Source organism: Melospiza georgiana, chromosome 3, assembly GCF_028018845.1.
Source record: "Melospiza georgiana isolate bMelGeo1 chromosome 3, bMelGeo1.pri, whole genome shotgun sequence".
NCBI classification, from domain to species: domain Eukaryota; kingdom Metazoa; phylum Chordata; class Aves; order Passeriformes; family Passerellidae; genus Melospiza; species Melospiza georgiana.
This window is the reverse complement of record NC_080432.1, coordinates 113,640,034-113,665,911: the sequence shown is the minus strand read 5'-3', so window position 1 is coordinate 113,665,911 and position 25,878 is coordinate 113,640,034. Positions and strand designations below refer to the sequence as shown.

General features: G+C 37.5%; 1 protein-coding gene across 7 annotated transcripts in view; it reads left to right on the top strand.

Annotated features, from left to right (window-relative positions):
* MAP3K7 (mitogen-activated protein kinase kinase kinase 7) overlaps nt 1-19,034 on the top strand; it is a 47,783-nt gene extending 28,749 nt beyond the window's left edge. For 2 of the 7 annotated variants that reach the window (XM_058019610.1, XM_058019608.1), the window contains 6 exons: nt 4,702-4,766; nt 10,289-10,397; nt 12,272-12,358; nt 13,168-13,229; nt 13,769-13,884; nt 15,931-19,034. In XM_058019610.1, coding sequence (XP_057875593.1) covers nt 4,702-4,766; nt 10,289-10,397; nt 12,272-12,358; nt 13,168-13,229; nt 13,769-13,884; nt 15,931-16,111 — 620 coding nt within the window. In that variant the 3' untranslated portion in view covers nt 16,112-19,034. Of the gene's footprint in view, nt 1-4,698; nt 4,767-10,288; nt 10,398-12,271; nt 12,359-13,167; nt 13,230-13,768; nt 13,885-15,930 lie in introns of all 7 variants that reach the window. The other 5 variants (XM_058019609.1, XM_058019607.1, XM_058019614.1 and 2 more) reach the window with 3 other exon arrangements.
* The last annotated feature ends 6,844 nt before the right edge of the window (nt 19,035-25,878 follow it).

Sequence of the window (25,878 nt, the reverse complement as noted above, 5' to 3'; positions counted from 1 at the left end):
GAATGCATGTGAAAGAAATAGGAACCTGTCAAAATAAAAAAAGGTATAGGGTTGGAGCAAGCATATTAAGGAGTTTTCTCAAAATTTATTCCTAAAGTATTTAAGTGAAATGAGTTTGAGTTAATGCTTTATCAGAAGCAGCTCTTCATTAAGAGAAGGATTAGAATATCACATAGGAAGAATTTTGCTGTGACTGAATAGAAATAGGGTAAAATCCAGGGTCATGCACTAACAACAATTTCTATTAATAAGATGACATGAGATCATAGCACATGCATGCAGGTTAATTCTAGGTAGTATGAGCCACGAATTTAATGTAGTTGTGAAAAACTGTGAAATCTTAAGGTGCATTTCTAGGAAAAATAAAGAAGCACTGACACTATTACTGGCCCTTGTTGAGTGTGAATCAGGAGTTGAACATACTCTTCTGGTCAGCCATATAAAAAAAACATACATGCACTCAGATAATATGAAGAAGAGTTACTAGGATATGAGGGATATAGAGAGTATAAAAACAAATCTGAAAGCATGACTTTTTTTAGCTCACAAAGTGAAAGCTGAGAATGAATAATTATTTTCTATAGATGAATCTGCTGCTAAAAACTAGGAAGAGATGACTACTTAAGCTAAAAGACAGTATTGGCACTACAGAAAAAATATGTAAATTGTCTGCAAATAAATCTGGGCTTTATATTGAAAATTTTCCGGTTGTCAGAACAGCTTTCCAGTAATAACCCCAAAGCCAGAAAAAAATGAGATTAATCATTACATGACAGAACATGATCATCTGCCCAGTAAAGTAATTACATTCATCTGTATAGTTCTCACTTCTTTCCTTTCTTTACTCTTTCAGCACAAAGCTCTCAGTTCTGGCCTCTGAACACACTTTTCACTTTCTAGCCCCCTAAGCTTCCAAGCCCCCCAGACCATCTCAGTCCCACCCAGTTAGGTTCCATGCAGCTTCTGCCACAGACCCAGCTCCTGCAGCTCTCCCCGGGCGCGTCCCTCGGTGCGGCGAGCAGCTCGTCCCTGCCCTTGGAGCCGCACAAGCGCCGCTCTGTGCTGCTGCCTGGAGTTGTGCTGAGCACATGGCACAGCAGCTGCTGCCCAGAGAGGGGAAGCACCAGGCAGGCATGTTACCATGAGTCAGCTGCTTTGGGCAGGGCTATTTTGGAGGTATGAGTGCTACATCTGCTATCATTGGGGGTTTTCGTAATGCGTTGCCTCAACTGCATTTCGTCCATGAGCTGATTATGCTTCCAAGGTCGTAAAATACAAACTTTATCAATTAAAGGTAAAATATTGTCAGAAGGGAAAGTTTTTAGAATATATTTGCTCTTCTTTCTAAGTAAGTACTGTAAGAGTGAAGAGAGCTATTTGTTCATTTAAGATGGTATTTTGTGTTACTAGCTTACAAAACTTAAAAACTGAAAGATGGGTCAAAAAATTCCTCCTTTGTGTAACAGCTTAGCAAATGAGTTTGCAGTGGTGGTATCGTGTAACCAGCCTAGTGCTGTATCAGTTCTTTTTTTTTTCATTTATAGTATGTATAGTACAGGTTATAAGCACCAACTTTATTTTTATATGCATATTTATATATAAAAAACCCTAATAAGTCCAAAAAGTTTAAGTATCCTTATGTTTAAAGAAACAAAAAAAAAATCTGAATTCTAGTTTGTGTACTTTTTTGGTAGAAACCATTCAAGCAGCATCTAGCAAATATACCTACAAGTACAGCCTTCTCTTCACTGGCAATGTTAGACATCTCGTGCATTTGGCATGTGTGCATTTGGCTTTGTAATTTTGTCATCTGAAACTGTGCCACAGCGTTACAATTTTTATAGCATTGACACTGCATAAATGATTACTCAAGATAGACACATTTTGTAGAGGGTCTTTAGAAGGTAGATAGGAATTATGGATGCTGTAGGTCTGTAGTTTTTCTATCTACTTTTAAAATCAATGTATGCCAGAAATCCCACTCTTGTCTTCCCAGATCACTTAATTCATCTGGAATTCAGATCAATCTTTTAACTTCTTCAGAATGTCTTATAGCAGTGTTGCAGTCACTTAATCATCCTGCACTGTGAGAGAGGCTTGAGCCCTGTAGGTGTGTAAGGAAGAGGGAGGACTGTGAGTAAATAAGAAAGTGTAAAAGGAGATGCAAGTATCTGCTAAAGGGCAGGGAGAAGAGGTCATAGCTGGTCTGGATATTTGGCGGCTGGGTGGGGGCGGTGATCAAAAGCTTAGTAAGTTGTACAATTTATTTTTGCCTAGAGTATGTGGGGCAGGACGTGATGGAAGTTTCCTGTTCCTTTAGAATTTAATTTTAGAAAATAAACAACACTGTGTGAAATGGGTTGTTCTGAGGCCATGAAGTATATTTGTGACTTTTGCTTTTTAATCTTAAAATCCTGTAAACCACCAAAAGCCTGACACTGTGCATCAAGTTACTGTGGATTAACTTCTGTCCATGTACAAATCTCTTAGTTTTATAATGAGGAAAAAATATTTTTAAATAGATATAGAGGTAAGAACAAGATCAAAACTGGGAGAGGAAAGCATATAGAAGTACCCATGAGCTTTTCAAATAAATATTTTTTTGTTGTGTTGTACAGCGTATTTTTCAATTGAAATTTGTATTGAATCTGGAGCAATAAGTATTTGTTGATTCGTAGTCTGTTTCTGCCTTGTTGAAGCTATTTGCCAGATGTCTGCAGTATTATACTAATTAAAATGGCATTGCCTAGTTGAGCTTGCTCTTCCCTCATGCTACTAACTTGAAGATATTTCATTTAAAGGTGTTCATTTTTTACAACAGTAGTTTTGGCCCCTCTTTTCCCCCCACCCCTTCACTTCCCGCAAGGCATTTTCTTTTCTTTCTTGCACCCCACCCTGATTATTTTAACATTTTGGCAGCCATGTTCTAATATTTCAGCAACACATGCGCTGGGTTCTTTAAATTCACAAATGTTGCTAATCTGAAATGAGAATTTCAGATATTTTTGCAAGCCTATTTCAGCTGAGCTAATTTTATAACAATGTTGTTGAATGAAATGTGCACATAATTTTGTATCAGTTGTGGGTGGATTGCACATATGTTGCATATTGAGATAAGCTGTGGCAGCCAGATGAAGTATCCACAGCACAGAATTCTATTAAATGTATAATCTTGTTTGTTAAACAATTGCGTAGAGAAAAAGTTCACTGCAAATGAACAAGTTCAGACATTTTGACATAGATTTGTAATTCACAAGATCCCCATATGAAAGCATTAAACAAACTTAGCTGTTGTTGCTTAGGTAAGTATATACTTTCCCTGAATTTCGGAAGCAAAATACCAAGACCACAGAACAGTTGCAATTCAAATCCGTTTGTAGTCAGACCAAAAAGTATATTTCTGTTTTAGAATCCTACTTGACTTTCTTATATGGTTGTTTCTTAAAGTACCTTCTATAAATTTTAAAACATCATGACAAATTGATAAAGTGACACTAAGCATTTTGTGTTGCTGTTTTGTGGTAGTGTACTCCTATGTGTAATAATACATATATTTAAAAACTTAAAGGCTTATCAAATATATCAGTTAATATTAAATAGTCTTACATTTTTGTAGTAACTGTTGCAATTCAAAACATGTGTCAGGATAGGCTTGGAGTCGTGGGAATTATGCTGAATGAGAAGTATCTAAAAGGTCAGCAATGTGATGCCTTCTGCAGGGCTTTGAGTGAGCTGTGTTGGTGGCTGAGTGTGGGGCTGCTGGGCGAGGGGCTGCCATGGCTGCAGTACATGTTTCAGATGCTCCCCTCCAGTAGCAGAGTTACGTAATGCAGAGCTAAGAGCAAGAATTTTGAGCATTGTCAGCTGTTACTGGGGACATTTTGGTGTTTCCTTTTGGACAGCTGACTTGCTCTCAAGAGATAATATAAACAATCACTGTAATAAAAATCAAAGTAGTCAGGGAGATTCTGTTGCATAATCTCCTTTTATTTTTAAGGAGATTTTGTTTCCTGAAAATGCCTTTGATTGCTTGTCAGTGCTAAAATTTAAACTGTTTTATGTAGCTGTCACTGGTGGATAATTGCGAACAGGTGGAAGGAGAAGAGGAAAAGATTACAGCATTGTGCTTCGTAGGTTGATGGTGAGATGTGATTTAGTTGAACGGTCCCCTTTTCACACTTCTCGGAGCATGAGAACAGGACATAGTTTCGTTCCCCTGCAGGAGACAGGAGAGCAGAAGGAAGCGCTTTCACTTCTTACTTTCCTTGAGGGGAGCGTCACGCAGGCAGGAGTCCTTGCTGTGTTCCTTGAGCAAGCCAAAGAGCAACAGGTTAAAGCTGGCAGCCTGTTATCTTTGTGGTTTAGCTTTTAGAAATCCCCATAACGTAACGCACTTGAAATAGATGTCGTCATCAGCTCCTGCCCCAAGTACTAAGCCTGACCAAATACATGTGACAGAAGATGGTGGAGTAGAGTGCAGCAGCTATTCATGTGGTAGGAGTGGTTATTGTATTAGGGTATACTTTTTGTTGACAGGCCAGCATGTTTTGAGTTAAAATTCTGCAGCTGTCTCTCCCCCTCTCTCACTTTGTCTCTGTGGATTTGTACAAATTCCAAGCTCCTCTGCAACAGTCGCACCCTTCTTATTTTGTTCTGAATATATTTCACTGGTTTGTTTTTGTTTTGTTTTTTTCCCAGCAGGAAACGGACAGCAGAGGCGCAGATCCATTCAAGATCTTAGTGTTGCTGGAACAGAGTCCAGTCAGGTAATGTCCTTCTCATCTCTTCTTTGCCTTTCAGTAAAGTCAGCACCAAATCTGTACTGGGGAACTGATCTGGAAATCTTCACCTTTGATGCTTTCATAGAAATGATGTGGAAGCTTGGCAGACTGTAGTGTTGTTTGTATTGCACTGAAATGAGATTCCATGAGAGTAGCTGTGAATGAGTTCTAGATGAGAAGCATTTTCTGTACAGCTTATGCAGTATTTACCACTTTTATGTACACATGTTTTTTTGTGTACTGTTTAATTTGACTGAGGGCACATGTTACACAGGAAAGCCTTTTCATCTTTCTGTATGTAGGAAATAATTGTAATTACTACTTATTGTGTAAAACAGTTATATATAGACTCACTTTCTGCACGAAAATAAAAAGCATGTGCATCAGTATAATAAATGTTACTTATTATCAATTTCTGAATTCTGGATAGTAAATTACAGAGATATCTCTCTATTTCTTGTGAAATATTTACAGCAGGGTGTTGTCAAAAAGTTTTGTTTTAAAAGAATACTATTTCAAAAAGGAATTTTATAATAACATCGCTATTTGACTGGTATTGTAAATGCCATGGAAACAGAGACAGTGGTGTGCTACATAACATGCTCCTAGTTTCATTTCAGTTTTAAATGAGAAAAGTATAGCTAATGTGTTTTTTTCAGATGTGGTTGTGTTTTTAATTGCTTCAACAATTCACAGAGGCTATTTGGTCCTTAGTGTGAATTGGCAATTTTGAGATTCCTACTATTATTTGAGTGTGGGATACTGGTGCTTAGCATATTGATCAGGTTAATCAGGTTTCCTTATTAAGCAGCCTACTACAATAATATAAAATGGGTGGTAATTCTTGGGGGGTGTAATTGTCAGGAAAATAGCCTTTGATTTTTCTTTAATTCCATGGAGTATGACAGCCACAGAAACCTCATCAAGCCTGTAGGTATTAGTAAATTTACTGTGTACATTTATCAGAAGATAACAAGTCTACACAATATATTTTAATATCTTCAGAGAAGACAGGTTTGTTAGAAAGAAATTAATCTGCAAAATTTAGGAACTAATTTAGCCTATTCATTTAATTGTAGAATTATAATTATGCAAGACTTGAGGGAAAAAATTAAGTGACAATACATCAGTTATACCAAATTGTGCTGATTGATGTATGAATATATTTAATTAGAGCTTTTTTATTTAAAAGTTTTCATTCTGTTCATTTTAATGAATGGTTGATATTTCAAATTTTCATTGTTTCCTTCATATCTTAATAACTATTATTATAATCTTTATTTGAAAGCTGTTCTACTGCCTGTATGGGTGTTCTAGCTAAATTGTCATTGTGAACAGAATGATATAGAAATTTTGTTTTATGTTTACCTCACCAATATCTCCTGTGGGTCTATAGAAGTACCAGAGTGATATTTTACTTTCATACTTTTGATAGTGTACATATTGGAAATGTAAGTGGAAGAATTACAACTGTCTGTTGCTATCCTGCAGTTTCTTTGGAAACATGGTAAAATCTGGAAAACATAATATTTTAACGCACATGAAAAAGGCAGTTTCAAAGATATTTTTGCACTGGCCATATAAACAAATAATGAATTTTTATCCCCTTTTTGATGGGAAGAGAGATAGAGGAGTCTGCTGAAACTAATGCTAACTTTTGATGTACACATGCTTGTATATTAAAAAAAAATGGAAAACAATGAAGAAACAGAGCACAATGTAATTATGGCTAAAGACTTAAGATTAATCTTTATGGGTTTCTATACATCTGGACCTCAGTGCCTTGATTTTTTATTTAAAATATTGAGCTACTATCCATATAAGCAATCTATGAGGCAAAGCAGAAAAAACATCTGAGAGATATAGCTCGGGTGAGTTTATCCAATCTCCCCATATGCACTGTACCATATCTAGGGTATCCTTTCTAATGTGAAAATCCCCTTCCCCTCCCTCCCTTCATTGCAAACATCTTCTTCCCTGCATTCCATTCTCCCTTACAGCCACTCTGAGGCACAGCCTTCTTCACCAAGCAGCCATGGCCCCTCTGCTCCCTCAGCCAGGCCATGAAAGGCCCTATCCCACTCAAAATGGAAGGATTGCCACGGTGCCTCTTCTCTGGCTTTTAACTATTTGACACAGTAAAACTGATCAGAAATATTTTTACTGAATGTATTTTTCCTGAAAATTGCTGCTGTGCCTATAGAAAATGGTTTCTGTTGCTACTACGGGTTTTTAATTAGAAAGGTTTTTCCAATTCAGAATGGAATTTTTGTTAAGGTGAAGGAAAACACCAGGCTTGTATATAAATAAATATATGTATATATCATTAATTAATATTTTTATATATGGGTGCTTACCTGAAAGGGGTAGTCCAAGACTCTTGGTCCTGTTACCTGTTTGTCTGTTTTCATTTGACCACCTTGTATGTTTTATGATTTTATGTCTGTTTTATGTCTGTGTGCTCTTTGTGTGGCTTGTATGGCTGACATATGTTTATGTTGTTGAGACACTTAAGGTGCTTAACAGCATTGCTCTTACTGGTGTTCTCAACAGCAGACAATAATAGTGCTTTGCAGAGGGTTTTACTGCTCAGCATCAACAGTTTAGATAGGAAATTTGGTAGGTCAAGGGTTTTCCATCTTTGGATCAGCTGTTAGAGTGATTTGGTGTTGAGAACACATGTTCAGGTCTGAATTTTCACAGATTTTAGCACTTGGTGACCTTAGACTGGTCCTTACTGCAAGTGACATAAGCATCACTGATGCAACTGTCCCTTCTAAAATCAAATGCTACATTTTCATTTGTTTCTGTCTATATACTGTGATTCTCTGTCAATTTCTTTTTTTTGGAATGGAATTGTTTTTTCTGCCTATTTCTCTGTACATGCACTTTAAAACATTATAGTGTGTCCTCTATCTGGTGCTATTGCTCTTGCCTAAACACCTTTCCAACATAGAAACATGTGCAGTCTCTTAACTGCAACGACTAATATTTTTGGGGATTTCAAGTAACACAGCAAATTGCCATTAATACTGCATGCAGTGTTTACAAAATGTCATGTTTTATATGGATACTGAGAAATATATCTGGCATAGTGACCCAAGATCTGCAGGTTGTGATCTGATGCTCAGTGTGGTATCCATCTCCTTGCCTGTGTGTCTTTTATTGTTTTGGATGTTTTGTACTCATCTTTCACAGTACTACCATAAACACCAAAACTACCTGCTTCCTCTTTTAAACACTGTTTTGTTTTGTTTTGGGATTGTTGTTTTTGGGGGAGAGGAGGTGTTGTAACTGTTGCAGCGCCTCCATAGCTTTTACAGTTTACTTTGAAGTGAAAAAAATCACTGTATTAAAGAAAGCCATGTGCTGATGTGGGGAGTTAAGAAGCAAGGTCATAATGTACATGCCCACATGCATGCAAACTAAGTGGGATAATTTGGGGATCTGATATTGCACAGATGAATCATTCTGTCCATGAGATTGTGAAATTTGTCACAGATGCACATTTGGGTTTTTTTCTCCCCTTTCACAGCAAGATAAAATTCACAGCTGAGATGAAGAAACAGGACTAGTAATGATGATTTCTTTAAATCATGTTGCCTGTTTAATTTAAGCTTCAAGGAAGATTATTACTCAGAATATGCCTGCTTTTCAAGACTGTAAGTCTTTGAGAAATGGCAGCTAAGAATGCCATGAGAGTTTGACCACCTGGCAAAGATGATTTGAGAGTAACCTGCTAGCAAGTCTGGAGGAAGCAAGGATGAAGGGGTACAGAAACTGATTGCCAAAGTCCAGACAATGGACTTTACCTGTCAGAGGGGCTGCTGCCATGCAGGTGGCCTAAAGCATCTCACTCAACAAACTCTCAAAACACTGTAATCTAACCAGTGTTCAGTTTGGGAAACTTCCCTTCAGCTTCATAGTGCTTTTTAGATATGCTTCAGATGTGATTCCTTCATTTCTACATCTACTGAATTTCATGTAAATAAAGATATCAAAGAAATGTGGTTTTGATTGGTGGACCAAAACAATCTGGTAAAGCACTGAGAAGTTACTGTAACTAGAGTATTTCTCAGGTGCCTTTCACTATCCACTATGATACACAACAAATCTCTTTTGCTTAAAGGTCTTTTATGCTGTTACAAGTGCTTTCTCTATCTTCTGATCTTTTACATCAGCAGAGTGTGTTTATCATTCATGTTTGAGGACACTAACAGTAAGCTCAGCAACTTAAATCTTACTTAATGTCAACAAAAACTCCAACACAAAAGATTTTTCAAAATGTCTGATGCCATCATCTTGATAATATCCATCAAATTATTTCTACAGTTTGTTGTCTTGTTTCTAGATATTAACATAAAACACAAAATGCTTAATAAACATCACAGAAGAAAGAGTATGCATTTGAAATAATGGATGTTTCAGTGTGTATAATCTTGTTATTCTTTGGATCATTACTGGGCCAGAATCCTGAATTTTAAAGCTTAAATTAAAATAGGATATTTGGAAATAAAGTTATAAAGAAATATAGTTTCTAGTTAATGTATATTTGAGTGCTTATTTTGAAAAATGGAGTCATTTAATGAATCATTTCATGATAAATACACCATCCTGAAAATAGTTGTATTTTAATAGCATCTTTCCTTTTACTTCATTTTTTTCTGAGAAACTTGCTGGGGCTTATAGTCTTAAATCCATTCATGTGTTAATTTAATGTCACTGAGGGGGTATGTGAAATAGAAACATATATACTGTAAATAACATTTCTGAAAAAGCAGCTTAGGAGAATAATGAAATCTGTATTATGTTTTTGTGCTTTGGTAAACAAAAACATTGGAGGAGTCAAACAGTACATGAAAAAGCAACCTTCAGAATTTTGGTTTAGTTCTTAAACTGCTTCATGAGGGAGCATGTACTCATTTTCTGGTTGATGTGCTTCAATTGACTGATCCTTTTTGATTAGGCTCTTTTTTCACGTTTTCTGAAGATTAATCAAATAACCTCTGAGTTAACAAAAGAACCAGAAGAAAACTGTAGATTAATACATGGTAGTCTAGTGCAGCTACTAAGCTGTATTCCTTTTATTGAATGTAGTTCCATTCATTAATTAAATGTTGGAAACAAAATTTATTTCCTCTTTATGTTACAGAGCTGCTAGATTTCACTGAACAGTGGTGCAAAAATCACTAGACATATTGTCATGATTTTCTATAAAGGTCTTGAACACACTGTTCAGCATTGCTTTTTGTTATGCTGAATAGGAAAGTTGTATCAATTTCTTTTACACAGTAAATAAGAAATGAGGATGAAATTATCCCTGCAATGCATGTAAAGTTGACCAAACCAGTAGGAGAGCATTCAGGGTAAAAGCTTGGGGAGGGAAAGGGGAAAGTGTTTTTAAGGAGGATTATAAGTTCATATTTCTTCAATTTCTTTTTTTTTTTAATGAACTTCTCGAAAAATCTTCTGTTAACTTGTCGTTTTGTTTTATTTTGTCATTTCAGGAGAGTAGAAACAGCAGTAGATCATCTAGTCCTAGTGTGAGAATGATCACTACCTCGGGACCAACCTCTGAAAAGCCAACACGTAATCCATGGACACCAGATGATGCAGGTAATCCTTTGTTTCTTCTGTAAATTTTTTGCCTGTAAAAAATTTAAATATTTATTTGATTGTAGTATGGGGTGTGTGCTCAGACATTAATAAAAGTAAGCAATGAAGATCATGATTTTTTTAAGTTCTGCTTAAATCCAATCATTACATTACTGCCTTGTTTTTCACATACACTGTAAGAATACTTATTTATAAATTGGTAAATTACATAAACTTGTAAATATTTTGCTTGTAAGGAGGCACTGTAAATTGCAGTAATAATAATACTTAATGAACATCTTGTTAGCCGTCGTTTTTTAGTGTGGTTTTGGAGAATTAGGGGAATAGACATCTTAGAACATTTTAGTGTTGTCCAGTTGTATTTTCAATGCACATTTAAAGATTTCATTGCCCTGACATCTGGAATTAAATGTTATGTAGGTGAGTATCGTCTGTAGTAGGTTACTCCTGTTTACCACCTCTTGTTATTTTGCTTATGCAGGATGTAGATGTGCACACAAAATTGCTGGTTTTGAATGCACTAACACGTGTCTGTAGAGACATTGTAAATACTTCTACTGTAGCATCACTGTTCTTTTGTTATAAAATAGGATAAAGAATGAAGATAATTGAATAGTTCAGTTTGATTTTAAAAGTCATAATGTATTCTGTTATGAAAAGAACCAGTACTGTAATGCAGGAAAAATGGATCCCCACAAATTCAGTTTTAGAGTATAAATAAAAATTACATTTTTGATACCAAAATGTACATGTTGAATCTTAAATTAAGTCTCAAGATGGTACTTCAGAGTGCCTCAAATGCTGTAATCTTTTTCTTGTGATCTTTTCATCTTGGTGATCAGATTCTTTTCCTCTAACCAACTGCAAAATGGAAACTCTTGGTGACTGATTCTTGCATAAGCATATGTATATATACATAAATATGTATGTATATTTGCACACTTGCATTTTACTGAATATGAGGTGATATGTAAGATGTACTTTTCTTTTTTACCCATGTTAGTGGGAGGACAACACACTCCTCTTGTGTTTTGCTTCCTTATTTTCTTCTTTCTGTCCTTTGTTGCTTTGCCTGACCACAAGTCAGTGGCTTGTCACTCATAACTTTCCCAAGCCCTTTCCCACTGCTGCAGCCCACCCTGGGCCCTCTTGTGCAGCGTGGAACCTGAGTTGCTTTAGGCAGTGAGCACTAATGGGAATTGCTGCCTCGCATTGGAAGCAAGCTCTTACCCAGTCAAGAGTTCATTGGAAACCAAAAGCTGCAAATCATAAACCAGTGCAGCAAAAGTTTGTGCCAAGTTTTTGGTCTTAAATGCAGTACAGCACTGGAGCTAAAAGTCAAGTTTGTTTTCTGGCCCACAGAAATTGGTCACCTTATACTCAGGTAAATACAGAATGTGCCATATGTATATTTTTTTCTTGTTAGGTTTATGTAGGCCATGCACAAAGAATTGTTCAAATTTCTGAGAGAAATAATACTGGTTTTCTGTAAAAGAAGCTATGTTTTTAATTTAATGAAGCAAAGTGATAAAACAAGGATGCAGCCGTTTCTGGTCAATCAGGAAGAATTTGCAATTCTGTGATGTGGTGCTGAAACACTTGGGAATGTTGCCTGAAGCATTGACATGTAGTGATGTATTTTTGAAGCATGGCAATTCGTTGTCGCAATATCCGTATTTGGCAATAGTGTAATGTAGGGAAGGACTTCTCGTGTTGATTGCATTTAAGATACCATGGTGATTAAGTCTCTGGTTTTAGGGTTGTTTCCTTTTTCTTTTTCCTTTTTGTTTTTACCACCTTTCAGTTTCCTTACAAGCATACACTTAACCACTTTTTCTCCATTCCCACCCTCTTATTTCTGTTTCCTTTTGAAGCTGCTCTTGGAAATAGCATAGTCTTTGAGGGCAACACCTTAGTTTCTCTACCACGACTACTCTGTGGCAGGTGCTTTTGGGGTATGGGTAAGCAGCCCCTTTTTTTTCCCACCTACCCTCCTCCATATAATCCTCTAGTAGCAATTATGCGGCTGTAAAATCAGTAGTTTCTCCATGTGTCTTTACTCCTGTGTTTCTTAAAGCTTAACATAACCTTGTGATCCCCAGATTGTGGGCTACTGAAAGATAAGAATGCAGAAACATACTAAATCTGGAATGAAAGCTCTAGAGAAATCCAGAGCAACTGCAGTGTAAGAAGAGAGCAGCCATGCCCAGGAGACAGACCGATTATTGGATTTTTTGCTACCCACAAAGTATCTGTATGGAGCAGAGAAGATGCCCTAGAGCATGTTGTGAGGAAGATACTTAGAGACCTCACTGGGAGCAGGTTTCAAAACTGAGCAGGAGGTTGTGCTTATTTTATTTTGGCAGAGCTGATTTGCACAGCTTCTAATTTTAAAATCATTAGATGCATGGGCTGGCTGGCTGATCCTTCATAAACAAGAATGAAATGGCAAATTTTTTATAAACAGAAATGATCGCAAACTGTACAAAAATGGTGTTTGTAAAATCTGTGTGCTGTTACATGGCTTCTAGAAGTGTAGGTTGGTAACCATAATTTTTTTTCTTGATGTGATAGACAATACTTTTGATGTTCTTAACTATCAGAAAAACAAAATGATACATCTGCCTTGGGATTGGAACGCTGCTATTTCCATCTGCTTATCCACATTCAGATTGTGTATTGTGTAATTACTTAGACTTCTTGTTTTTGTCCTGTAAGAATAGAATTAACTCTTTTTAAATACATTAAAGTTTTCTTGGTGTTTTTACAGAGACCAATGGGTCAGATAACTCCATCCCAATGGCATATCTCACATTAGATCATCAGTTACAGGTAATAAATATACAGTTTATTAGATTCTCAAGTTTGCATTTCATTCTAACATGTGACTTGGGGGCTGCAAAATATAGTGCCACATATTTACCTGGGTTTATGTTCTGTCTAATTTTTGACCAAGGCTAAAAAAATATATTATGTAATCTGAGATTGGTTGACTCAGGTTTGATCAAGCTATTAAAAACAAGCCCTGGGAAACATGATCCCTAAAACCAAATATAAGCTGAGTTTGACTGTCAAAATAAGACATTATTTGCTTGAGTGTTACTGAATCAAATTGTTGTATACACTTTATTTTTTGTGTGTGGGATTAAATGTTGCTCTGATTTTTGTGACAAGTGTCAGATTAAAAACTTCAGATTTGAGTAAACTTTGACATCAGTGCAGTAACATTTTCCAGGGGATGGTTTAACACTTATTTTTAAATGCTTACTGGTTTTTAAAATACTGTTATAAATACACTGCAGAGACATTCTAACACACTATTTACTAAGATATCAGTTCATTAGTCTTTTACATGTCTGATTTATTTTCAGCCTCTAGCACCATGCCCCAACTCCAAAGAATCTATGGCTGTGTTTGAGCAGCACTGCAAAATGGCACAAGAATATATGAAAGTTCAGACAGAAATCGCATTGCTGTTGCAGAGGAAGTAAGTGAAATGTGTTTAACCTTTTCTGTTCTTCTATGTCTTTCCTATCCACAAAGTCTGTGTATAATAATAAAAATACATAGTAAAAAGAAAATGATAGTCACTGTGACTATTATTTCTGGCTTTATGAAATAGCATTTCGTAGGGCATAATTATTTTCCAACCTTAAACTCAGGAATACTGAGCTGCTCAGTACGGATGAAATATTTAGAGCAAGTAATTGAAAGTTCTAATCAATATCAAGGCTCTTCTTCTGGACAAGTCCTACATAAGTAGTAACAAACTGGTGATGTTTGATTTTATCATCTCAAATGAAACACCTGAACTGTTAAAGAACCTTGGAATTTAATTTGCTACACTGTCCATTGAAGTATTTTCAGTTGTAATTTATAGAGAATTGTTTAGCCTAACAGATTATAGAATTTTGGGTAATATGTCAGTGTTGCTCATTGCATTTAGTTTTAATCATATCTCTGACTTCTGTCAAGCACTGCATTTACAACTGTATTATCAACATTCATCTTAGATTTTTCTGCCATGGCTTCAGGACCTGATGCTTAAAAGCTGTTATGTGCCTTCTCCTTGTGTGTTGGAAATAAAGTCTTTTCTCTTGCAGTGTTTACATGTATAAGTAAAGCAGCTGCACATATTGTTGTATTAGGTCAAAAATTATTGCTGATTCAGAATTTGAGTTCATAACAAGTTCTGTTGTGTTCTGTTTCCTGATGCTGGGGATCAGTTCAGAGGTCATAGTTGTGCACTAGACCAAGTAATGAGCTTGTGACCCACAAGTGTCCAAGCCACTGGCAGCTGTTAGTAAAGATCTTGCCTTGGTATTTGTGGATTAGCTAATGAGAAAAATGTGTGTACCTTTTGTACCGTAGAAATAGCATACAGAATGGGAGGAAAATGTTACTGTAAGATTGAACTCCTGTCACATATTCACGTTGGGCTTAGTAGTCTGTGAACAATTTGGTTTTTTAACATGTAACTAGGATTTTTAGATTTAGATGCTAGAGTTAATATCTTAATTTTGATTCTATTTATGTTGTCCCCAATGGTCAGTAAATTATTTAAAATATATTTATTTCAAAACTGTTAATTTTCTGCTTTTAGATTCCTATTGGGTTTTTTTTTCTAGGAAGTTTGTGTTCACATTTCTTCCAAACTGTTTTTTCTTAGTCAGAATATAATTGTCCATAAGTGTTAAAACACAAAAAGTTGTTGTGATGGATGAATTTAATGCTGGTTAAGGTAGTTATTAGTTCAAACCTCATATAATTACTAAATTTTCTTTAACTGTAATTAAAAACCATATGGCAACAATTAATTAACTTTCTCCTTTGCTGTTTTGTTGCAAAAATATTGCTGGCAGCTTTCCTTCTTGTCACCTCATAACAAAATAGTAAAACAAACTGCTATATCAGTTTTGCAGAATTATAAATTATAACAAGATTATCAGTGTGTGTAGGCCTCTAAAATCTTTGCTAAAAAAACATGTTGAACACTTACAGCATAAATAATGGGAAATGCCAGTTACAGGAGTAATTTCCTTGATTCTACTTTTCCACCGCTTTAATAAGTTCAAGTCCAGATAGAAAATAGCACTTCACTAAAAAGTTACAAAAATTACTGCAATTTTGTATTTGAAGTTTTAATAGATTTAAACCTTTTAGAGATTAAAAATGTGCATATAGATATTTAAAATTGGAGTTGAATATATTAATGAAATTTTGTGTGGCTCCTTAGGTATTTTACTGTGACCTGTAAAACTACATCTGAAAGACATTATCTGAAGGATAGGTTTAGAGACTGTGGCTCAGTCCTCAGCTGTTTTAAAGTTTAAATGTGGATTTGATTTGGAAGGGAATTTTTCCCCAGACTACATCAAAGAATAACATTCTTTTGTCAACTTCTTTTGCACAGAATGTCACCAGCTGTGAGTTCAGATTGATAATCAAATACTGATTTGAAACATATGAAGTCATCTACACACAAATGAAAACAGAACATAAATGACAATGACTTTTTTTTTTCCCATTTCAGACAAGAACTAATAGCAGAACTGGACCAGGATGAAAAAGACCAGCAAAATACATCCCGTCTGGTACAAGAACATAAAAAGCTGTTAGATGAAAACAAAAGTCTCTCAACATACTATCAGCAATGCAAAAAACAATTAGAGGTCATCAGAAATCAGCAACAGAAGCGGCCAGGCACATCATGATTTCCTGGGACCTTTCGAATGAAAAATATGCACAGAAAAGACTGATTTTTTTTTATTGTTATTATTATCCCTTATTATGACAACTCATGAGTGTTAGCTTCTTGGTGTGATCTGTACGTGTCTGCTACACTTAACATCATTTAATTTTCTTTTTCCTAGGTAAAATCCAGTTCAACAGGTTAATTGAATAGAGTGAAAAAACAGTGACTTGAATTAACCAATAGCCCTCAATTTAAAGCAAGAAGAGTGGCTGTTTGCATGCTCCTTGTGTGAAGGCTAGCCTAACAAGTGTTGAGGAGGCTGCTAAATTGTGAGAACTTATTTTTAGTTTTTGGTGTTGCCTCAGTAAGAGCAAAAAAGAAAAGACTTTCCTGTTTAAGAATGGTTTTGTTCCAGTGTCTCATCTCAAACTATTATTATGATGATTATTTTCATAATAAACTGAAACATGCAGCAAGCTGCAGAGGTGATGTTGGCTGATCAGAGTAATTCATGATGCATTAGTGGTGCCTTTTACCTGTAGACAGTGTATTTTTCCACATGCAAAATGGTAGGCAAGCTGATGCCAGCATTCTCAGTTCAGTGCTTGATAGCCCTGCATTTTGACTAATATATTTCTTGTAATCTTGCATTCATAAAATATTTGAAGTAAAAGGCTGTATTTTGTTTACTTTCTTGGGGTGAATGACATGCAGTTTTATTTAAATACGGGCCAAAAGTTAGGAAGGTGATCACTTTACACAATACACACTTTACACTTTATACATGGGACAGAATTGGTCCCTTGTGTAAAAGAGATATCATCAAAAATATGTAAAAGTGTGTTTCAAACTTTTAAAACTTTTGTCCCTGTAGAATCTTTGAAAGAAAATTCAGAAAGAAAATTAATACACTACTTGAAATACTTGCTCCCTCTACGTTTTTGCTCCGTTATTGATTTTGTTTCAGGAGGTTTTTTTTCTTAAAGTTATTTGATGAAAAGCATTTACCATAAATGTAAATAAGTTTGTTTTAGATAGAGTGGGGAAAGAGTGTGGGGAAATTACTTTATTTTAAAAAGCAAATTATAAAATGGAGTTGAGTATTCGAATAGTGGAAACTATTAAGAAAATGAGGGAAATAGCTTAGATCTCCATCAGGAATCTCAGTTATTCCACTCATTTGAACATAGCTCAGAGGAAGCTCATTACAGAATGCCTGCTGCCTTTGTGACTGAAGAATTGCATTTAATGAGGTGGAGTGGAATATGTAATGCTCAGTGTTGATATTTACCGTTATTACATAGGAGAAAATAATTACTTGTTTACATAGAAGATTGATTATTTGGATTATGAATTAACTTTTAACTGGTACAAAAATGAGACACTTCTATATACAATGCTAAATTACTCCTTATATACATACATAAGTTCTTGATGTTCTCAGTTACAGGCAGGGTTTTAATAACACTTGTTTGCAAAATTAAAATAGGAAATTGAAGTTTAGCTGCTGAGCCCTATAAATAACAGAGAAGTAATCTGAAATTCAAAGTACACTTATTTCAAATGAATAGTTACTCGTACCTATGAGCAGAACTTGGAAAAACCTTAAGGGGAAAAAACCTCATTCTATTTTCTCTTTCTCGTCCTGCCTACTTGATAAAAACCATTACTACAGTTGTGCTTATCTGTGAACAGCCAAGAGGACGAACAACTTACTGGACATCCTGTCTTGAAAATAAATCTATTGTTGGCAAAGCTTTGGGAGTTAGAAACCTTTCCCTCATTTTATTTAAATAAAGGAAGGGTTCTCATTCCCAAAACCTTAACAGATAATTTGATTAGTTAGCTGAAACTGATATTGGGATCAACTTAAGGGCACACATATTTATAGCAAAATGTAATTGAGGGAGAAAATAACTCTAGTATTAGGAATAGCACAAGTTATCCAAAGCATTGCTGTTCACATACATCTGTCTATCTACCAAAATGGAGACACTCAGTGATCAGCAGCTTACTTAACATATGCTGAAGCATTAAGTAGAGCAGCATAAATACTGATGCTCAGCTTCAGAGGCGTTGATAGTTACATACACAAAATCATTTCTCAGGACAGTTTTTACATTTTTGCTGTGTAGTAAAAGAGATATGCTTAAGGTCAATCTGTTGTATGTGAAAAGTCACTTTATGGCAAGGTTTGAATAATCAAAGTGAATGCAGTGAAAAATTAATGGTACATAATACAAAAGTAATTTCTACAAATTGTTAATGATTTTCCAGGGTTTACATCAAAAAGGGTCTCAGATTATAAAATAAGTGCTGTGCTACCATGCATTGTTGGCTTCAATCAATAGTTTGGTTTTATCACTTAATTTTCAAAAGAAATTTGGAGTTTGACTTTTTGCCTTCAAATTCTCCTTTTCTTAATTTTACTAAAAATTTCAAAAATACTTGCCCAGATTTCTCACTGAAGTTTTCCATATGAAAAAATTTGTTTATCATAAAAAAAAACTCTAAGGGTAAATCACGGCAGCTTGGGCTAAGAAGAGTTTTAACAGCTTAACTTTCAGTGACCTTTATTGTTTTCATAAGGCTCTTGTTTTAAAGTTGTTTACAAATGTGCTTTTATTCTTCTGTTAAACTATTTGGACTGTTCAGGAACTTTTTTCGTGTACTCTTCTGTTCAGTTAAAGCCGTTCCTCTAATGATGGAGGTGAAACATCTAGTTCGGGCTGGGCACTGCCTTCTCAGAAAAGGTAACAGGCTCTGCTTTTTGTTACAGTCTGTGTTCTGTAAGATATTTTGTAATTGAAGTATGCTTCTGTATACTATGCAGTTCTTCCAAAAATGCTTTTTTAGGCTTTTTGGTTTGTTATTTTTTCTGATGAGGAGTTGAAGATTGTAATTCAAAACTTGTACATAAAATGGTGAATGATTTCATATGATTCAGGAATGAGCAGTGTGGCTTTCTGTTACAGGGTTTAACTGCTTTGTCAGGAGTCTAATTAATAAAAGCTGAGAGACTTCCACAAACATGTAGTAATGCCCCAACACTTGCCAGAGCATCCGTGATCTCTCATGGAATCCCACACTGGGTGGAAGATAATCATCCTGCAGTTGTTCCCACTGCTGAAAAAAATTCTTTTGCTATGAGCTTGTTCCTTCCTGTATGCAGAACTAGGGTGTAGGATGAATAGTCTTACTCATAACTGAGTATAAAGATATTTTAAGAATGCCACATTTACCTTGTGGATGTAATGCAAAGAGATAAGTGTTTGTCTTCTGTTGTTAAGGTCAGAAAAATTCCATTCCCTGTAACTTACCTGTTTTGTTCATAATGGATGTTACAGTTTGAGATGTTCCATTGCCATACCAGAGACAGAGATGACCCCCAAAAGTGTTTCATTGCCTGTGAAGATCACAAAATTGTGCTTCAGATCTGTTCTGAAGTGTTCTGAACAGCTTGATTTCAGGTGCCCTGCTGTAACTTGCCAGGAAAGTTTGAAAAAACAAGGGGAAAGAAAAAAAGTGTGGCACACCCAACCCCTCAGAATAAAGATATCCCTGGTGAGCTGGTTGGCGAGGAGGATGTTAGAAAAGCAACCCTGTGTAGATATATATTCAAGTATAAACACGGGGTTACCTGTTTGTGTGTTCTTACCTACCTGAAAGGGGATGCAGCCAGATGGGGGTCAGCCTCTGCTCACAGGCAACCACCCACAGGAGAGGACACAGCCTTGAGATGTGCCAGGGGAGATTGAGGTTGGACATTAGGAGGAACTTCTTCACAGAAGGAGTGATTAGACTTTGGAATGGGCTGCCCAGGGAGGTGGCAGAGTCACTGTCCCTGAAGATGCCTAAGGAAAGGCTGAAGGTGGCACTCGGCGCCATGGTCTGGCTGACGTGGTGGTTTCAGTCATAGGTTGGACTTGATGATCTCAGAGGTCTTTTCCAACCTCATTGATTCTGTAGACAGCTGCATATATCAAATCAGAATTGATATATATCTTTTTCCAAAATTAGAGCTTTCTTTAGTTTTTATTTATTTTGGTAATGTCACTAGATTGGTGATATTCTATGCCTGTGAAGATCATGTTCTTTAGAGGCAGATAAATAGAGGTGTGAGAGTGCATCATTTATTTTATGTGCCAGTGTAGCAGTTTCCTGCTTCTTGCAGGGGTAATTCACATCTTCCACTAAACTTGGAGAGGTTTGCTGCAAATGTTTTGACTTTGAACCTACATCTGTCTGGTCATGGAGCAGTACTTAATGAAAGGGCAAATAGGAATTTAGACTAAGTAGTTTTCATTTTTAATTATTAATAAAATACTGTCTTAAAATACTTGTAGCACTACTAATCCTAGGGCTTTAGCCTAAACAAGCATTAATGAAGAAAAAAATTTTGTTCATAGCTGTGTGCTTTACACTAAGTAGCTAAAAATTTGAGATACTCCAAAGGATACAATAGGCTTGTGTGTGCATAATTCCACATAGTTTGTCAGTAGTCCCCTTCTAACTGGAATAAAGACAGCCATGCACTTGGGAACCATTTCTTTTTACAAGTGGATAGAGAGGAGCACGTAGACTCACAGAATCATTAAGGTTGGAAAAGACGTGGTGGACAACAAGCTGTCTGTGAGCCAGCAATGCCCTTGTGGCCAAGAAGGCGCGTGGTGTTGGAAAAAGCATTGCAGGTTTATGGAAGTGATTCTGCCTCTGTGCTCAGTCCTGGTGAGCTGCTGTGTCCAGTTCTGGGCTCCTAGTACAGAAGAGACATGGAGCTACTGGAGCAGGTCCAGTGGAGGGCAGTGAAGATGATGGTGGGACTGGAGCATGTCTCTCATGAGGGAAGGCTGAGGTAGGTGGGCCTATTTAGCCTGGAGAAAAGGTGACACAATGGATCTCATCAATGTGTATTGCTGTCTGAAGGAGGTTGACAAGAGGGTGTTTCCAGCCTCTTCTTGGTGGTGCCAAGCAGTAAGATGAGAGGCAATGCACAGAAACTGATGCACAGGAAGTTCCACCTGAACATGAGGAAGAACTTTACTGTGTGGCTGACTGAGCACTGGAACAGACTGCCCAGGGAGAGTGTGGAGTCCCCTTCACTGGAGGTATTCAAGAGATGTTTGAATACAATAATGAGTAGCATGATCTAGGAAACCTTTGGAGCCTGGACCAGGTGATCCACTGTCATCCCTTCCAACCTTACACATTCTGTGAATCAGTTAACACTGATGTGCAGCCTGGTGGAAATGCACTGGTCTTCCCTTTGCCTGGTCATGCTTTCCCCCCCAGTGATACTGAACAGGAACAGCAATGGAGCAACTGCACGCAGACTGCTCTCCTGTGGTAATTGGGCAAAAGACAAGTGGTGACTTGCATTCATATGGGTTTAACATGTGCTGTGGAACAAAATCTTAGTTTATATCAGAAAATTAGAAAAAAATTCCTATCTGTAGGCAGCTTGGAGATTATATAATCTTTACATTTTTTCTGCTCAGAGGTTGCTGAGGCACTGGAGCAGGTTGCCCAGAGAAGTTGTGGATGCCCCATTCCTGGCAGTGCTCAATGTCAGGCTGGATGGAGCTCTGAGATCCTAGTCCAGTGAAGAGTGTCCCTACCCATGTCAAGGAGGTTGCAACTTCATGATCTTTAAAGCCCCTTCCAACCCAAACCATTCTGTGATGAGGTGGATATGTGAAGGGCTCTGCCTGGGTCTGTTCCCCTTCTTTCTCATTAAGAGTAGTAGTGTGGATGTCACAGCTGTGGCCCCCTTTGAGTGCTGTGCAAAGCCACATGACTGAGCTGCTAGCTCCTGCAGTGTGGAAAGAGGGGTGGCCAAAAAGCTGCTTAAGAAATGGAGCTCAATCAGCTTTGCTACTGTATCTATACAGTAGATGCTTTAGACTACTCAGACTCCTTCCAAAACCAGGCAAAGTTACAAAGATTAGACTAAAAGAGCGAGTAAATCATCCTATCATGTGAGGATATCCATATTTGCAAAGCTACCGCGTGTGAATCAGATTCTTATTCACATTTCTTAGATCATCTTCATCATTAGCAAATTCCTGGCACAGCCAGGAATTGTTCATGAGGTAAGAGGTGTAGATAATTCAGCTCATCCTCTGAGGGCTGTCTGGGGCCTGTGGGGCTGTTGGGAGCAAACTGTCAAGGATGTGCTTAAATGGGACCTCAGAAGAGTCTGCACCTTAGGTCAGTGCTGCTGTGCTTTGCACCAGAGCACAGTGCCATGGCTGAGGTTACAGGGCTGGTGGTGAGAGCAGGGCTGCTGCTTTTCATCAGTAACCTTTAGCCACCCCTCTGGGTGTCCTTGGGTGCTGGCAGACACCAAGGCTGCTCTGAACTGTGAGATTTAGGGCAATAGCTGTATGCTTATCAAAAACCCTCGTTCCAAAGAGATGGCTAAGGAGGGATCTGGTGTGTTTGTTTTGGGGTAGAAAACAAAATTGGGGTGAGGGTCACTGAGAGCACTCTATCCCACACCTCTGGATCAGGGAAGTACACCTGTAGCCTTGGTACAAGCCCTTCTCTGAGTGTGCTACCAAAAGAACCATGTGGTGAAACAAGGGGTAAAGGCTTTCATGGCTGCTTCCCTGAGGGCTCTGAGTTCTCAAACCTGGAAGGAAGAAGAGGAAAAAAAAGAAAAAGCCATAACAACACAGCTAGGGAGATGAATGTGGCTGGTTTATTAATAATTTTGCATATTATGCCATGATCTCCCCAAAAAGAGCTAGAGGTGGAACTGAGTTTCCAGTCCCAGCTGCTTTAATTCAGTGGTTTTAGGACCAAGTGATCTGCACCTCCTGGATAAACCTCAGCCTCCACCTGGCCTTCAGAGCTGTATTTGCTCCTCTGTAAAGCAGAAGTTTTTATCTAAATATTCCTGGAGCAGACATCAGGTAAAGATATCTCTTTAATAAAATCCTATTGTGGCAAATCACAAAAGGTGCAGTGATGAACATTAAGAATCTAACTTGGGTTTAATCATCTGAAAACTCAGATTTTGGTGATTTTTTTTTTCTTCCCTGGTGCCCAGTCCCAGAGTGAGAAAAGATGCAAATATAACCAATTGCACACAGCTTTTCTGTATTGTATCCAGCTTCTCCAAGTTTAGTTTCTGTCAGTGAGGTTCAGTGAGGGGTCTGCAGCACAAGTCCCCTGAGGAGCAGCTGAGGGAGCTGTGGGTGCTTAGCCTGAAGAAAAGGAGGCTGATGGGGAACCTTGTCACTCTCTACAGCTCCCTGAAAAGGAAGGTGTAGCCAGGTGGGGTTCAGCCTCTTCTCACAAGTAATAAGAGAAAATGCCCTCCAGTTTTGCTGGGGGAGGTTTAGATTGAAAATTTCTTCACCGAAAGGGCTGCCAAGTGTTGAACAGGCTGCCCAGAAAAGTGGCTGGGTCCCCATCTCTGGGGTGTTTAAAAGCTGTGTAGATGTGGCACTTAGGGATGTGGTTTGATGTTGGGCTTTGCAGTGCTGTGTTAGTGGTTGGTCTTGATCTTTGAGGTCTTTTCCAATTTAAATGATTCTATGATTCTGTGATTCTATGTACAGTTTAGACTGTTGCTAAGGAAAGTAGCAAAATATAAATTTAAAGATGATTCTACTGAGGTTTAGCCCTTACTTGATTTATTTGGGGGCAGATTTCACAAGTGAGTGATTTTCAGAATATCTTTATCAGGTAGAGCACCAGTCTCATGGCTGGTGTTGATATTGCAAGTTTTTAACCAGCACTGTGGCTTCCCTGGCCTGAACAGTTCCTTCTAGTCTGGACATTGAAATTATCTGCTGGGAAAAATCAGAACTTTGGGATCATAGAGAGTAAACCTACTTAGTTCATTTCTGAAATCAAGCAAAAAGCTGAAATCTCCAAAATTGACAAGAAAAATGGAAGAAAATACCAATGAGGAAAATGAATTTACAGTCATTTTGGCGTGTTCATCCAGATGTCTAAAACTGGCTGGCAAGGAAGTAAATCACATATTACCCTGCATAGAAAGATGGTGTTCCAAAACATTTGCTTTTGTCCTGCTCTGTCAGTTGGTCTGAGATATTGTTACTCTCCCAGAGAACCAGAAAATAACTCTCTCTGCCTTACAAGTGAGGCTACACAGGTGCATACAGGAGAGATTACTCTCAGATGCCTTTAGCATTTGTGAATGCCTCCAGAACTCATCAGCATCTGCCAGTGAGGAAAATCAGAGATTATACCTGCCCTCATTTTGACCCATCTGTTGTGTTTCTGTTGCTGAACATTATTTTGGACTTTAAGATCTTTTAATAGCCAAATATATACTTGAATAACACTTCTCGTAGTATGAGTGCACAGCATAACTTGCCCTGTCATTTGGACCAAGGCTAATGTTTTATGTATAATAGCCATTTTTATGTAATTACCCCTAGAATTAGTATTACCAAGAGCAGCACAGGCCATGTTCATCCTTTGTGTGTCTGCAGGCAGGCTGCAGGAGGACCTGTGACACAAGGAGAAGTCTGAGATTCACCACAACTCCTCACCTCAAAGAGCAGCAGGGTTGTTAACTCGTGGCACTGATTTTGCAAGGTTTGTGCCTACAATCCCAGCTAACGTCACTAATTCACTCTGTGGTTGCCACTCAGCAGACAAATTAATGGTGTGAGTCATTGTCAACTCCTACTAAATAAACCAGTGAACTAGAGATGAAAGGCTCTGTATCCAAGTTGTTTTCATTAATTGCACTGTGGGGCAAGGGTAGATTTAATTTCAAGGACGGGAATATTAACCTCAATTCCTTTTCCTTAATTGAGTGTGGAGAAACAAGAGGCGTAAGCAAGGGAAGCAGAGAACAAGGACATGGGTCATTAGCACTGTCATCTGGTCTCACAGGCAGCAGTGCCTTGTAAAAAATGTCATTGCAGCAAGCAGGAGGCACAAGCTTGTTTGGAAATGCACGGAGCATAAGTAATAGGGAAATTTACATTGGTGATTGAATTTTCAGCAGTATTTAGATGTACAAGTCTCAGCACAGGCTTATGACGATAAACTCATAACTGGAGCCCATCTTGCAATAATTCCTAGGGTAAAAAAAACCAACAAAATCCTGCAGAACCCTTTCCATGGCTGATGATGGCTCCATGGGAAGCCTTTAAGGAAAAAGATGAGGTCATTAGGCCTATTTTATTACTGATATATAGCACTTGCAGAGCATTTCTCACCTGAAGGCTTCAAATCACTTTCCAAAATGCATGATTACAGGAAAATAGAGGCCCAAGGGAGCACAGCTGACCTTCCAGAAAGGAGTAAGAATTTTGGAGTAAGTTTCATGCTTCCTGCCTATCCTTCCATTAATGTATGTGGGGGGCTCCAGTGATTCTGTCACTGAATAATTATCAGTTAAGCAGCAGAGTTCAGGAGAAGTTTCCTGGATCTAGCTAAGCCAGGTCCAGGAAACATCCTTTTAGCTAGTGAGGACTTGGTACGTTTTTAATTTCTCAGCTGTCTGAGTTGATTAAGCTGATGCAAATGGAAACAAACCAATTACATACCAGGTCAGCTGTCGTTGTGAAAGTGGGATGGCAGTAAATGAGTGAATGAATGGGTACATATTTTGGGTATGCATAGTAGGGTGGGTGATGAAACTACATCTTAGTAAGAGATAAGGTGTCTCCTACATATAAAAGGCTTTAATAAAAGCCCATGAATTTTGGGCTTGCTGCAAACTAGCTGACTGTGCCTAATCTTGTTCAGGATCATAACTGTTAAAGAAATAAAAACCCTAAGAGACAACTTTTT